Raw genomic sequence first — 13,902 nt, 5'->3', positions numbered from 1 at the left:
CCGGTGACTCAACACGTTAGTGTCGCTCGACGGACTCTTCCCATCGTGCGTGATGCGCTCACAACAAGAGGGCAAGGCTAGCGCCTGCAAGACCCTACCCTCCCTTCCAATCATGGAGATCTGGGCAAGGGTGGTAACCGCTTAGCAATTTGGCGTTAATTGGTGTGGTGACAACGGGCAAACGGTGCCAAGACCCTACGCAACTATTCTAATTTGGGTTGATGTTGTTGCTGGGAGGTCAACAGGCTGAAGACAAGGAAGCATGGAAAACTCTACGTGCTCCAATTTCTACTTGCGTATGGGTAGCTCGATTAGTTTGGTTGTAACCAAAGACCGAGCTAGACCTAAAATACTCGATGGTCACTAGATAGAAAGTGATTGGCTTTTATTTTTTTGGTAACCAAACTTAGCAAATAATCGAGAAACCAAACCAATCAGATCTAACTGAATGGCCATCTCTAGCCATATAGGGTGAATGAGAGAGACGTGACAAAGGGGCCGTTCGGCTGGTTATAAAAAAAACTGTAGCGGCTGAAAGTTACTGTTCACGGATGAATTTGTGAGAGAAAAACACTGTTCTGGCTGAAAAAAGAAGCGGATCAAGCCGGGTTTCATGTCAGCCGAACAAGGCCAAAGGGAGAAGAGGGCGCCGAGAGACGGTGACAAAGGGAGAAGAGGGCGCGACAAAGGGAGCAGAGAGCACAGAACACCACTTGGGTAGGGAGCCGACGATCCCAATCCCGAGGCGCGGCTTTCAAATCCAGATGCTTCTCTGTGATGGTGAGTGGACTTTGCTTGACCGACTGACGGCGATGGTGATTGCTCCGGATTTTCGTACTGTACCCCCTGCCCCAGTGATTTGACTTGGCCAGATTCCAGAAACCTTTTGCCGCGGCAGGCCCCCAAAGCGCCCATCAATTCCCTGCTCGTGCAGCAAGACACGCAGCGCAGGCGGAGCCAGGCTGGCATTGGCAAGCTGCAATGCTGCATGGCCAGGCCAGGCCAAGCGCCCAAGCCACCGGCTGCTGCTGCTGCTGCCCCGTGATACTCTGCTGGTTGGACAGGCCAAAAAGCTTGCAGCACAGTAAGTCAGCCCTTGTTTAGTTCACGAAATTTGGATTTTGGGTCTACTGTAGCACCTTCGTTTTTATTTGGCAAATAGTGTCCAAACATTGATTAATTAGGCTTAAAACGTTCGTCTCGCAATTTCCCACAAAACTGTGCAATTAGTTTTTCTTTTCGTCTACATTTAATGCTCCATGCATGGGCCGCAAACATTCGATGTGACAGGTACTGTAGCAACTTTTTAGACTTTGGGGTCCAACTAAACAAGACGAGCAGGTCAAGTTCAGAAAGGAAAAAAGATTACAGTACGAAGATTGCAGAAAAGTTACAGCTCTGCAACACCGCAGCGAAAGTTTCACCTTCGGACCTTGCCGTGTTTGGACGAAAATGGAGACGAGATCAAACAAAATCTTCCTTTTTCCGCATAGAGCCATCGAGTAAAAGAGTAAAAACAGCTCCGCAACCGCAAGGCAAGGTAGCAAGCAGGACTACTCGACCACATTCCCAGATTCCAGCCGAGCTATAGCCTGTTTTGTTCGCGGGTTCGTATCGTTGTTGGTTCGTGAATAAGTACTGCTGTCTGATTTATGTGAGAGAAAAATACTGTTCTGACTGAAAATTTACGATCGTTTACGACAAGCCACAGCCAAACAAACAGGCTACGCCTAACGCACAGTCAGCCAACGTTTAGCTCAAATCGTGCTGCCACCTGGGCTAGACTGGAAGTGCAATACTTGCCATCACCATGGCCAAGCAGCATTAGCTGTCACGGTGTACTGCTGCTAGTACTAGTGAGGCCACTAAACTCAATAATAAACGGAGGTCAGCTCAGCTCAGCTAGCGTCTCTATTGCACGGATTATGGGGGGTGTTTGACATTGGAAGAGACACAGGGGGTACACTGTTGATCAAACAGGACGCGCTCCCAGAAGTCAGAACTCGTGCGCCCGGCAAAGACGGCCCGGGACCGGGAGCCCCCTGCTTGCTTCGTGGCCTCGTGGGTGCGCCCCCGCATCCACCTTAATAGTCCCTGCTGATGACGACGAGCAGTAATGCGGGAGTTTAATTGCCTCAGGATTCTCCGCTCCTTCGTTCAAACTGCCATTTTCTCTGCAAACGGAGGAGGATTAGTTTTTACTGTATATCGCAGGGGGGAAAAAACTCACCGCTTAATTTATCTGCAAGTTCATGTGAAACCCAAGCTTCCGCCGCGGGTGCTTGCATTGCTCTCTCTGCCTGCAACTGCAATGCATGCAGTGCAGTACATGCATGGCATCGTTTCCATGTCGAAAGAGGGTCACAGGTTCAGAATCACAACCACCGTTAGCCCCGGCACAGATCGATTTGATGCTCGTGTCGTGCCCCGGTCCGCTGCCCGATCCATGCATTTCGGCATTTCGCGGCCGGCCAGTACACCGCACCAAGAGTGGTTAGCCGTGGAGCCCCTTCTGTCTGGCGTCAGTGCACGTATATGCATCATACTACCACTCATGATATATCTTTTTATGTGATATCGGTATCGGGAGAAATAATTCGATTGGGTGGCCTAATAATTGCCTCGCGAGCAGCTAATCTTGTTCTCTTATGCGTAGCAGGCTAGCAGCCAACCGAACGGCGGAAAAAATTTCTTATGCAACTGTGCTCATGGTGGCTATTTTCGTTCATGGCTTCCTAGTGACAAAAGATTTTGTACTGGCTAGTAACTTGCAGTTCTAAACCTATTTTCACTGCCGTTTTTACCAACCGCCCACTGTAAAAAGCCCAGTGATTCACTACCGTTTTTACCAACCGCCACCGTGAAAGGCCATCTTAAAGAGAACTGCCAATATAAATATTTACATTGCTAGTTTTCTTAGGAAACCCATCACTGTAAATGATTTTCTGAAATTACAAATCGGCTAAAAAAGTATTTTTTTTTATCGAGGAGGGGGCAACCACACACAGTTTTGTGAGTTTTCTTTCATTTTCGCGATTTCGTGAGGAATCCAGGCATATGCAACCCCCAGGAATCAAACTCAACACCTCAAGTACGTCTCTCGCGTTACACTCATTACCACCGCACATCAAAGTCACTTGTGACTAAACAATAGAAATATTACCTTAGTATTCACTCCAGTAGATTTAGAAATAGAGATTTAAAGCCCGAAACGGATTCAAATGAAAAAAATCAACTACAAAAAGTTTTAATCTCTTCGATATCTACAACTTTGCTTTTGATCATTTTAGCATACAAGGTCATTTGCTAAATTCAAAAAATACGAATTTTAAAATCATTAATCTTAAAACATAATTGCGGCGCCTTAATTTATTTTAAATGAAAAGGTTATCTACTACAAAGTTGTATATCTTTTAGAATACTACAACTTTTGTTCAGACTATTTCTTCATCCGAGATCATTTGAAAAAATCAAAAAATAAATTTTATATTATTTATAATGGCGCTAGGTTAAAAAACGTCAGTATAAACGTATTTTTACTTGATATTTTTTTAAGGCTACTGCTAGTAAAAAATCATGTATTTTAATGAATCTATACCGACGGTTTATACCCTGCGCCCACAGTTTTATTTTTAGTGTTATCTATACATTATGAACCACCAGTAAAAAAAATAGAGAAAATCGATTTTGTACCCGTGTGAGAAGAATGGGAACCCAGATGCGCTTTTTGGACGTGCAGGCCTTTAGTCGTTTTATACCATGCGTGTCAGCCTAGCTCAACAGATTTTCATGTAAACAAACACGCGCGAGTGCAGCCTGGCGGGCTGGCCCGACGCCCAGCCCAAGTTAACAAATAGGCCTGCACATCTGCTGGCTGCACCAAGCCGTGGCCGGTCGCCGGTTTGCAGCAGCCCGTAAGCACAGCACAAACACTCAAACAGCACGCCGCCAATACTGCAGCGCACAGCATGCTCCAGGCCCTCTAAAAAAAAGGCATGCTCCAGGCTAGCAGCTAGGAGCAACGCAGGTGTCACCATGCATCTCGCTAGTAAAATGTGTTCACAGCTCTCTAGATAGGATCTCCATATATACAATCTAGACAAACTGGATTTTTTCAGGTCTTGTGTGCTGTACTCGATCTTGTGAGCCATTTGCTTATTTGACATAATGTCCACTGCAGTCAGCACTAAGCACATTTCAATGGGATAAATTCCATAACGCATCTGTACTAGTACGTACTCAACTATTCACACAATTAGCAAACACATACGCATACGCGGTAACATGGACATGTAGCTTGCAGCCACAGTACTCGGGCACGGAGCCGGGGCGGAGTCTCGCCGCTGCAGCGTAGCCTCGCCACGCGGCCACGCCGGGGTAGGCGCTAGGCAGCATGAAAAACTACAGAGGTCACGAGCACCACCTGGCAGGCATCGCTGCGAGCGACTTCCGACGGGCACTGGGCTTGATTTGAGAGCGGCTGACGGCAGATCTATGCCTAGGCTGAAAGTATGGTCGGCTGATTTATTGTGAGAGAAAAATACTATTTGTTAGTTGAAAAAGTATGACTTATAAGCTAAGCGAACATGACGTAAATATTTAGACGGCCTTGGGCGACGGTGCTAAGAGCGAGCTACGGTCTACGGGCCTGTGTCCTGCGAGTGTGCGACGTAGGGTGCGAGCTAGAGGGAGAAAAATAGAGAAGGCTGATGGGGACGGTGTGAGCGGAGGTGTATAGCGAGTGGGCCGACCATGTTTAGGTCTTTGGCCTGTCAAATGTTGGGCTTATTAAGAAGTTTCTCAGCTGAGATCGATCCGTTTTCTCAAATGTTACTAGACGGAAATGTGTTGTACTGTAGTAGGCAATGTAATGGTTTGGCTGACCCTAATGACAAATTACTTGTCTGTAGTTTCTTGTATGCAGGTCGTGGGCTAGGAAGGAAAAGATATGGGTCTGTCGGTGACTGATGGTTTGCTTAACCATCAGTCATGTTCTGTGATGTATTTTATGATGTTCACGTAATATACATGTAATGTTCACGTAATATACATGTAGTGTTCTATAATATTGTGATGTTCACGTAGTATACATGTGATGTTTTTGTCATGTTCAAGTGATACACATGTGATGTTCTATTATGTCTTTTGGATTTTCACAAACAAAAACAACATCTTAGACGGCTGATAAATACATGTGATGTTCTGTGATGTATTTTATAATATTCTATGTTGCATTTGTGATGTTCACGTAGTATACATGTGATGTTTTATGAAAATTGACTGATAAAAAAACAAAATATGAAAGGACTGCATTAGAGTAAATCTAAAAAGATATACCGTGACCGTGGAGGAGGACGGAGGTGGGATGGCGGAAGGTGGACGTCGACGGGGCACTCTGTAGCTCCACTGGGGCAGGAGGCGTTGGAGTCCTCATCAGGGATCCTAATGCCCAGGTGCTCCTCACTGCTTGGCGCGTCCTTCCGGTGGCTCGAGATGTTGAAGAAGCGGAGGCCATGGCCGTTCGAGAAGGTCTACGATATGATGCTGAAATACCAGAATTGCAAGTAATGCTAGAAATGGACTGTAGCTCGGTCTGCTATGATGAAGAACCAAGTAAGAGATCGTACGCGTGGACCACTGTGGTTCATAATAGAGGAGTCCAGACAAGCCGCGGGCCAGATCGCTCAGTGGAAAATAGGTTACACGAGAAGAGAGAGAAATTGTGCTGCTCATGAGCTCGCACAACTGACGCTTAGATAAAATAATATGGTGGTTTGACGCCATGAAGTGCCGGTTTGTGTGGAGCAAAATATTGCTCAAGATTGAACTATTTATGAGTAATAATATAGCCTCTCTTTACCTCGTAAAAAAAATGTTGGGCTTATCCGGGAATGTAGAAATACGGGACAAAAATGAGATTTTTTGGGTTGTACAAGGGATCTAAATACGGATGGGAATTTCATTCCCCTTGTTTTCAAATTTTTCTAGAAATACCAAAACAAATGGAACAAATGTGGAAAACAGGACGGATCGAGATAGGATATAACCTGTCTGTCTCAACTCTAGGGCTAGGACCATTTTTGCCCTGCGCCCATAGACCCTTGAGCTATGTCCTGCCTCGTTTTCAGATTTTTCTCAAAATATGGAAATGAGTGGATCAAATATGAAAAAACAGAACGGTGTTTAGAACAAGATATAACATGTCGTTTTCAACCCTGGCGCTAGGAAGTCACTGTCTCTCTTGCCATTCGTAAACTCGTCGAGCAGTGATAGTGGCTCCCTTTTCTTTATCCTAAATATCTATATGATGGAGGTCACTAGAAAGCATTGATTGCTAAAGCCTGATCTACAGCGGCCACGTCATCAACATTTTACAGCCTCAGATCGTGTCAACTTGTTGTCATCTTACGGTGCAAACCTTCTTTTCTTGCCCCCCTCCAAATTCTGTTGTCAATACATGCAAGATCTTTGTTGTCTCTGCTACCTTATCAGTTATCACCTCCATGAAAGCGTGCACAAATACGAGTATTCAATTAATCATGCAGCCTTAGTTCTTACACTAGTGGGTAGTGGCATGCATGTCTGTTTTCTCCACTCACGCTGGCATGCGGGATTGCATTGTTTTTGTCCATAAACACTCCATTTTTTTTTATCTCTATAAATATTTTGTTCCATTCTTTTGTTCGTGGCATGGATGCAGAACACAGGGAGGTCAAATTGATCATAACAGTTGCTATCCATGTTTAGGTATATGAGCAGTATTCTTTCAGATTGATATCGGACAAATATATCAACCATTTGATTTTTTTCCTTTTAGAATTTGAATCTTTAAAATAATCCGATTTTTTATTTCTTTTGATCATCCATTATATATTGTATTTGTTTAACAGGATCAGTTCCTGCTTCAACCTCTCGATCTATGGCAATGTACAGTTTTCTTAGCACGTAACGATTTTTTTTAATGAGAATCCATTTTTCTATTTGTTTCTTTTTAATATTGTTCTGAACCTCATATTTTATTGCAACATGAGATGTCCATTCAGCCTGTATATTTAATTGCAACATGAGATCTCCCAGCTCAATAATTTATTTTTGTTCATCAAGATGTCCATTCAGCCTAGCTTATGGGAATGAGATGTCAGGCTATACAACTACTCATATATTGGAAACCGGAACGAAAATCAAATATATTGTCTAGATATTTGTGTTATCAAAATGGCTTCATTTGTTTAACAACTTTAAATGTTTCATAAGGACAACATCTTTGATGCCTAACATAATATATAAACATACTACTAACTATTTTCATACAATATTCTTGCATTGATGGTTACTTAAATCAATGCTCGGTTTTTTATATTTTGTTGTTAGGCCAATCTCAGTGAGAGTTTCATGTGAGTTTCATTTATATTAAATAAGTTGCCACATAAGCATTTTTTATAACATAACAGTGTATTTAAGAAGAGAGAGAAGAAATGGGTTTCATGTAGATGAAACTCAATTAGCATGATTACCAATTGTCGGTGCAGAAAGTGATCAACACGTAAATATTTATAGTTTTGCTGTATGTTGTGATCGGAAGTGGCCTAACACTCAATGACACAGGGTTTATACTGGTTCAGGCAACGTGCCCTACATTCAGTTTGAGTCGGTCGGTGACTTTATTCCTGAGCCCAGGTGCTTGAAGTTTGCTGTGGGGTTACAAACGGAAGGGAGAAAGATGGGGGGTACAAGAGATCCGGTCGAACTCTGGTCTGAAGGGCCAAGAGTGACAGGAGCCCCGCTATGTGCTAAGTATTCGAGCGTGTGCTTGTGGTTTGAACCTGGTAGTTCTGTTGTTGTGTACTAGTAAAACTGATCTACCTCCTTGTTGGGAGATAGCGCATCCCCTTTTATAGATGAAGGGGATGGCCTTACAAGTGAGAGGGAGAGAGCACGTATGCTGCTAAGTCTTGCTGCCTACGCCGACGAGTACAAGATGATGGTAGACGCCCATAATATTGTTTAATGTCAGATGCACGTGAGAGGTTGCGTCGTCTTCTTCTGGTATGGCAGACGTCGGTGCCTGCCATACTGTTGATGCCGAGAGGCATGCAGGGGTTTTTACCATGTTCGCCTGGTATGGTAAATGCCGGCGCCCACAAGGTAAGTGGGGGGTGCCTTACCATGTTTGTCGGGTATGGGAGTTAATGGCGCCTACAATACTGTAGGGGAAAATGTCGGTGCCTACAATACTGCTTGGGTTCTGTAATGCCAGGGAGGTCGCATAGTACTGTTCTACAGGTGTACAGGGTACAGTCCTTAGTATTGCGGTTGACTTGAGTGCACTGCCTTACTTTCTTCGTCTGTTTCCTGGTCCTTACCAAGCGGGCATCCCCGGTCGGTTGGTCCCAGTCGGCGATGCCTTTCGGTCGGAGAGGCGGGCCAGAGTCAGAAGCGGACGCCGTTCCTTCTCAGCTAGGCCTCCCAGTCGAAGACTGGATCGCCCTTTTGTGTCGTTTTTAGGTATTTGGGCCGGTCCATGAGTTGCGCGTTTGTTCGCAACGTTATCTGCTGGGCCGAGCCTTTGTTGAGAAGTCGGTCCATGAGGGACCCCGGGTTTATGAACCCGACACCAACTCTCTATGAGTCATAAAATTAAATGACAATGAAACCATATAATGAAACTCTCCATTGAGAGTGAGTGTTTCATCCAAGTTTCATTCCGTTTCATATGACATGGCAGTCCTGAAAACAACGCCATGAAACTCTCTACTAAGACTGGCCTTATTACCAATGGTGTGCTTGCAATGTTGGAAAACTTAAGTTTGCCAGACCACGAACATTTTCTTTTAGCCATCGATCAAAGTGCATCATTGTATTATTTCTTAAATTTCCATCTTTATGACATTAACTTGAAATTGCCCATTGAGTTCCCAAAGCAACGTGTAGGAATTCATCAAGTTTTTTATACTTCAGTGATTGATATTTTTCTTGATTTTCACCAAGAATTCCCATGATTGGTCTTTGCCCCATGATATTTTTCCTCTGTGTTACCCAAATGCTTGGCTTCTCCTCCATATCTAGCTGTTATGAGCATACTTATGCCTGATTTTAATCCAGCGATGTGAGATTATGCTATGACCTATATAGTACTTGTGTATTGTTTTTTTTTATTATGGAATGTTTGATAAGCTATATGGTGAAACAGAAGCAAGAGTCGAGTCACATAAACGACCTAATTTGTATGAAAAGAAGAAAAACTTCAATTTAAGAATAAAAAGAAGTTTTGCAGCTGCCGTGGCAGCTGTGGCTATAGCTCCCCTTCACGTATCACTTTAGAACAACTGCTGCAGCGAACTCTATCAAAAAATAAAAACCCCTGCTGCAGCGAACAGAGCTAGTGCGTTTCTATTTCAATAAGTGAATTACTCCCTCCGTTAAAAAAGAATGCAACTACAGGTTACATGTCACTAAAAGTAGTTCATGTTTAACTAAATTTCTAGTGAATACTATTTATATTTATGGCTCTAAAATAATTTATTATGAAAATACATTTCGTAATTAATCTAAAGATATTTATATCATAAATATTGATACTTTTTATCTATAATTGATCGAACTTAAGATACTAAACAATGACATTGTGCTAGAATTACATTCTTTTCTAGACGGAGGGAGTAATAATCAAGAAATTGAATCCCTATGTACTAGATGGAAAGTAGAGTACACCTTTGAGTAGCATCTCCAAGAGATTACCAAAAAGACTAGCCAAATTTACCGATTTAGCTACTCTCTAAAATAGATTTGATAAGAAAATACTAGAGTATTCCAACAGACTCTGTAAAACTAAGAGACTGGATGGCTAGTGAGGTATACTATCCAAAAGTAGAGAGCGAATGAGATGGGATGGAGAGCTACTAAATTTGGAGAGTCATTTACAGTCTGTTGAAGACGTTTTTCTTTAATAATAGCTAAATTTAGCTAATCTCTTGGAGATGCTCAATCTTAGGACTTTAGCATTTCCCTCCATTTAATAGAATTCGGAATAGGACTTTAGCCTTTTCCTCCAGCAGCACTTTGTTTGGGGTTGATTGATTGCTTTTTGATTTTCTATAGAGAAAGATCCACCATCACGCTTCTCTTTCTTATATCCAAGGAGGCCCAGGAAGGTCCCTAAATAACACGACTATACCTAGGCCCACGTAACGGGGCTGGCCTAACCTAATGTGGACTTAGAAAATTAGCTACTTTATTCTCAAAAAAATATTAGAAATAGGTTATTACAGAGATAGAAATAGAAAAGAGAAAAGGATCGAAGTAGCGCTGCATTCGGAGAGGGAGCAAGACCAGTTGTTTACAGACAAATATTCCTCAGGACAAGTCCAACTGTCACTCTGCCAAACAGTAAAAAAAAAGCAAAACACACCCTGAAAAAACCATTAGTTATTAAAAACTACTGCAATTTCGGTCTCCAATTAGATTAGAAGATCCACTACTGACACAACCAGCCTGCAGCAAGATGTCTGCTATGCTCCTCGGATCCCGTTCCAGAATCCAATCTTGGCTTCAAGAATCCAACCAAAATCTATCCAAGATGGAACCTTCGTTTTTTTTGAGAGAAAGATGGAACCTTCGTTGCAAGCCAAGATGAAAAATCTCTCGTGTTCAGTTCAATTACGAGGAATTATATGTCCAAAGATGCAACCTTTGAATGGATTCAGTAGTCCGGCATGAGCTGGGAGATCTTGCCCTCCTCGCCAGGGGTGGTTGCAGTCCGGTCCGTGGCGCGAAGCCACAGACACACGGCGGAGAAGCTGAGCACAAGGCTGAGCAGCCCGCTGCCAAGGCCGATGCCAACGATGGCGAGCACGGAGAGCCCCCGCGTCCGCAACGGCGGCAGCGGGTACCCGTACAAGCCCTTGTTCCCTACGAACGAGCTGGCATTGAACCTCGCCGTCCCGACGGCTGCCGTGCTGCCGGCGCCGGTACGGTTGGCGAGGAGCACGGGGATGGGGCCCGAGAGGCGGTTGTAGGAGACGTCGAAGGTCGAGAGCCGGACGAGGAGGCCGAGCTCGTCGGGGATGGGTCCGGACAGCTGGTTGCCATGGAGATCTATGACGTTGAGGTAGGCGCAGCTGGCGAGCTCCCGTGGGATGGCGCCGGAGAGCGCGTTCGCGGAGAGGTTGAGCACGGCTAGGTTCAGCAGCGCGGAGAGCTCCGTCGGGATGGCGCCGGACAGCGCGTTCGCGGAGAGGTCCAGCGACTGGAGGTTGGTGCAGTTGGAGAGCTCCGGCGGGATGGTGCCCCCGAGCGAGAGCTCCGGGAGGGCTAGCTTGTACACGCGCCCGTTGTTGCAGGTCACGCCTTGGAGGTGCGAGAAAAAGCCGTCGCACGGCGCCGAGATCGCCGCCTTGGTCCAGTTGAGACCGGCGGAGGGATCGGAGAGGGACTGGTGGAGGTGGGACAGGCAACGCTCGTCGTTAGGGTCGGCAGCGCAAGGAGGCGGCGTGAGCAGGAAGAGCACTGCAGCGATGGCGGCGGCGGCGGCGGCGGCGTGGTGGTGGTGACGGGACATTTGGGGACGGTGGTGGTGGGGAACTCACTCCGGGAGTGGAGATTTTGGGGGAGCTTGTCATCTCTTCTCTCCTCTCCTACAGTCCTCCTACTTACCTTTCCTCGCAAAAAGAAAGCCGACATGTGGGCCTGTTTCACTCGTCCCGTCGCGCGCGCCATCATCACCACTCGCTCAGTCCAGCTCCAGCCCGTCCACCACCGCCGCCGCTCCTTTTCCAGTCACATGTCGCTGTCATCCTCGGCTTCTCCTAGATCGCTGCTGCGGCCGCCCGTGATGCACGGTCAAGTCGTGAGTGGCGGCGGGAACAAGGACAAGCTGGCGCAGCGGCCGTGGTGGGACGGGAACAAGCCCGACTCGCCGCGCCAGCCGTGGCAGTTGGGCGGGAACGAGGCGCAGGCGGCGGCGAGTTCCTCCAGGCCGGCAGGCCACCACCGGCGCCCCGCGACGTCTTCTAGCTCCGTTTCCTCGAGAAGAAGAAGCAGCAAATACGTGGAGGACTAGCACTATGGGAAGCTGCCACCCAACTTCCTGAAGCAACAATTCAGCTAGCAGATGAGAATCCAACGCAAGTGAAGAACTTCTTCAAGCTGCTGTATGTCCGCCAAGCCAGCTGCTGGCTGAACCAGGATCTATCGTGGACAAGTTTATTTGAAATGTCAACCGGATGTGCAGTAAACAGCCACAGGTAATAATCTCTTCAGTTGTGGGCTTCAAATAGCAGATTTGGGTATAGCAAATATCTGGTCAGTGATAGTTCTTTTGTGTGTGTTGATTGGACATCAATTGGATTTTCATATGGTTGCTTGTGAGAAACTACTTAATTATCTTCTGTTCTGGCTTTATTCAGATTGGTCTTGCAATGTCTCCTTTAAGTAACAACTCATTGTTTGTCGACTATCACAGAAACCCTTTCCCAACATTTTTCTTAAGAGGTCTTAACGTGTCTCTTTCAACTGACGACACTTGGGGTTGAAGAATAAAGTATTGCTGCTTCAGTAATGTCCATCCATCCATCCCTCTATTTCTGTTATCTGTTTTTGCACTCAGAAGTTCTTAGTTTTGATGGCTTGTTTCTCTTGGCAGCTTTGGAAGCTGAGCTCAGGTGATTTGTATCAAATCGCTAGAAATTTTGTCTACCAGTCCGGTTTCTCTCTCAGGCTCAAGGTATAAACTACCGAGTACTGACTTCTATGGCCATTTGTTCGACTTCTCAACGTGGACGGATTCACCGTCTTTTTTCCCCCTGTGCTCTAACATCGTCTGTTTTAGTCTCACCAGATCGGGAGAAACTACTACACAAGGGGTCCAGAGGGCAATGACATCCACCTGACTAATATTCCTCACATCAGGGTTGAATTTCAACATATTGTATTTATCCCTGTATTCAAATGGTGTATCTTCATATGCTCAAGTTAGCTTGTATCTGTTTACTTCTCCTTACTCTGGACCGCAGACCTGAAAAGAAAAAATGCAGTCGATACATTTTGAGAATGTTATATAAACTACCGGAAGAAATTGACAGGTGAAGACTAGAAGAATTGTGATGCCGTGGCAGTAAAGTGTACGCAGTCTGCCAGTGGCTGTAAGGGAGGTGAAAAGGTGTAAACATGATCCTGCTTTTCGTTTAATCTCTTAGTTCTCTGAATCTGTGTCCAGCTAAGTCTGAATGTTACTACTCTACTGAACCTGTGGCCAGCCCTTCTTTTCAGTAGCCGGGAAGGCAGGCGCGATCTGGCTTCCTGTTCGTGTCGCGCTGCCCCGGAAGGTAAATCTTGCATCTACATTTTGAAGATAGCAGGTAGACTCCTTGATGGACATTTTTCAATAATGACAATACATAAATGACAAATAGAAGTATCACAATTCTTCTAGAATCAGGTACTGTGTTTGTGGATGGACAAAAGAAGTGAAACTGAAACTTCTTCTAAGGTCCTTGGAATGGAGCATCACACCATGTCAACATGGTCAATAATATTATAGATTGTAAACTCATTTCAAAGGTGACTGGATTTGGGGAGAGTATGGCAACCTTCCTTGTATCCCTTTTTTTAGATATTCTTGTTCTTAGGAATTGTATCAATCGGGAATTTAGCTTCTTTCAGACTTTACGTAGACTGCAACCAATTTTGTTGACGAATTTAACCAAGTGTGTAGAAATGTTTTAGTCCACGATAATGATATGATTAAGACGCCCGGACGGACGGACGCCTCGCTCACTCCCGCAGCGCTCGCGCCCCTCTCTATTCTTATCCCTTCGCGTCCTGCCCCAAACCCGACGACGCGGCCATCGCTGCTTCTTTGGCCGCTGCCGGCTCCTTCCCCCACCCCCGGCGTCCTCCTCCCCC

General features: G+C 45.3%; 1 protein-coding gene across 1 annotated transcript; it reads right to left on the bottom strand.

Annotated features, from left to right (window-relative positions):
- Positions 1 to 10,231: 10,231 nt before the first annotated feature.
- Positions 10,232 to 12,233, bottom strand: LOC136475323 (receptor-like protein 44). Its single transcript, XM_066472866.1, has one exon. The coding sequence runs from the start codon at positions 11,555 to 11,557 to the stop codon at positions 10,700 to 10,702; it is 858 nt and encodes a 285-aa protein (XP_066328963.1). The 5' UTR covers positions 11,558 to 12,233; the 3' UTR covers positions 10,232 to 10,699.
- Positions 12,234 to 13,902: the final 1,669 nt, after the last annotated feature.

This window comes from Miscanthus floridulus, chromosome 8 (genome assembly GCF_019320115.1).
Source record: "Miscanthus floridulus cultivar M001 chromosome 8, ASM1932011v1, whole genome shotgun sequence".
NCBI lineage: Eukaryota > Viridiplantae > Streptophyta > Magnoliopsida > Poales > Poaceae > Miscanthus > Miscanthus floridulus.
The sequence above is the reverse complement of the archived record's forward strand: the minus strand, read 5'-3'. Positions and strand labels throughout refer to the sequence as shown.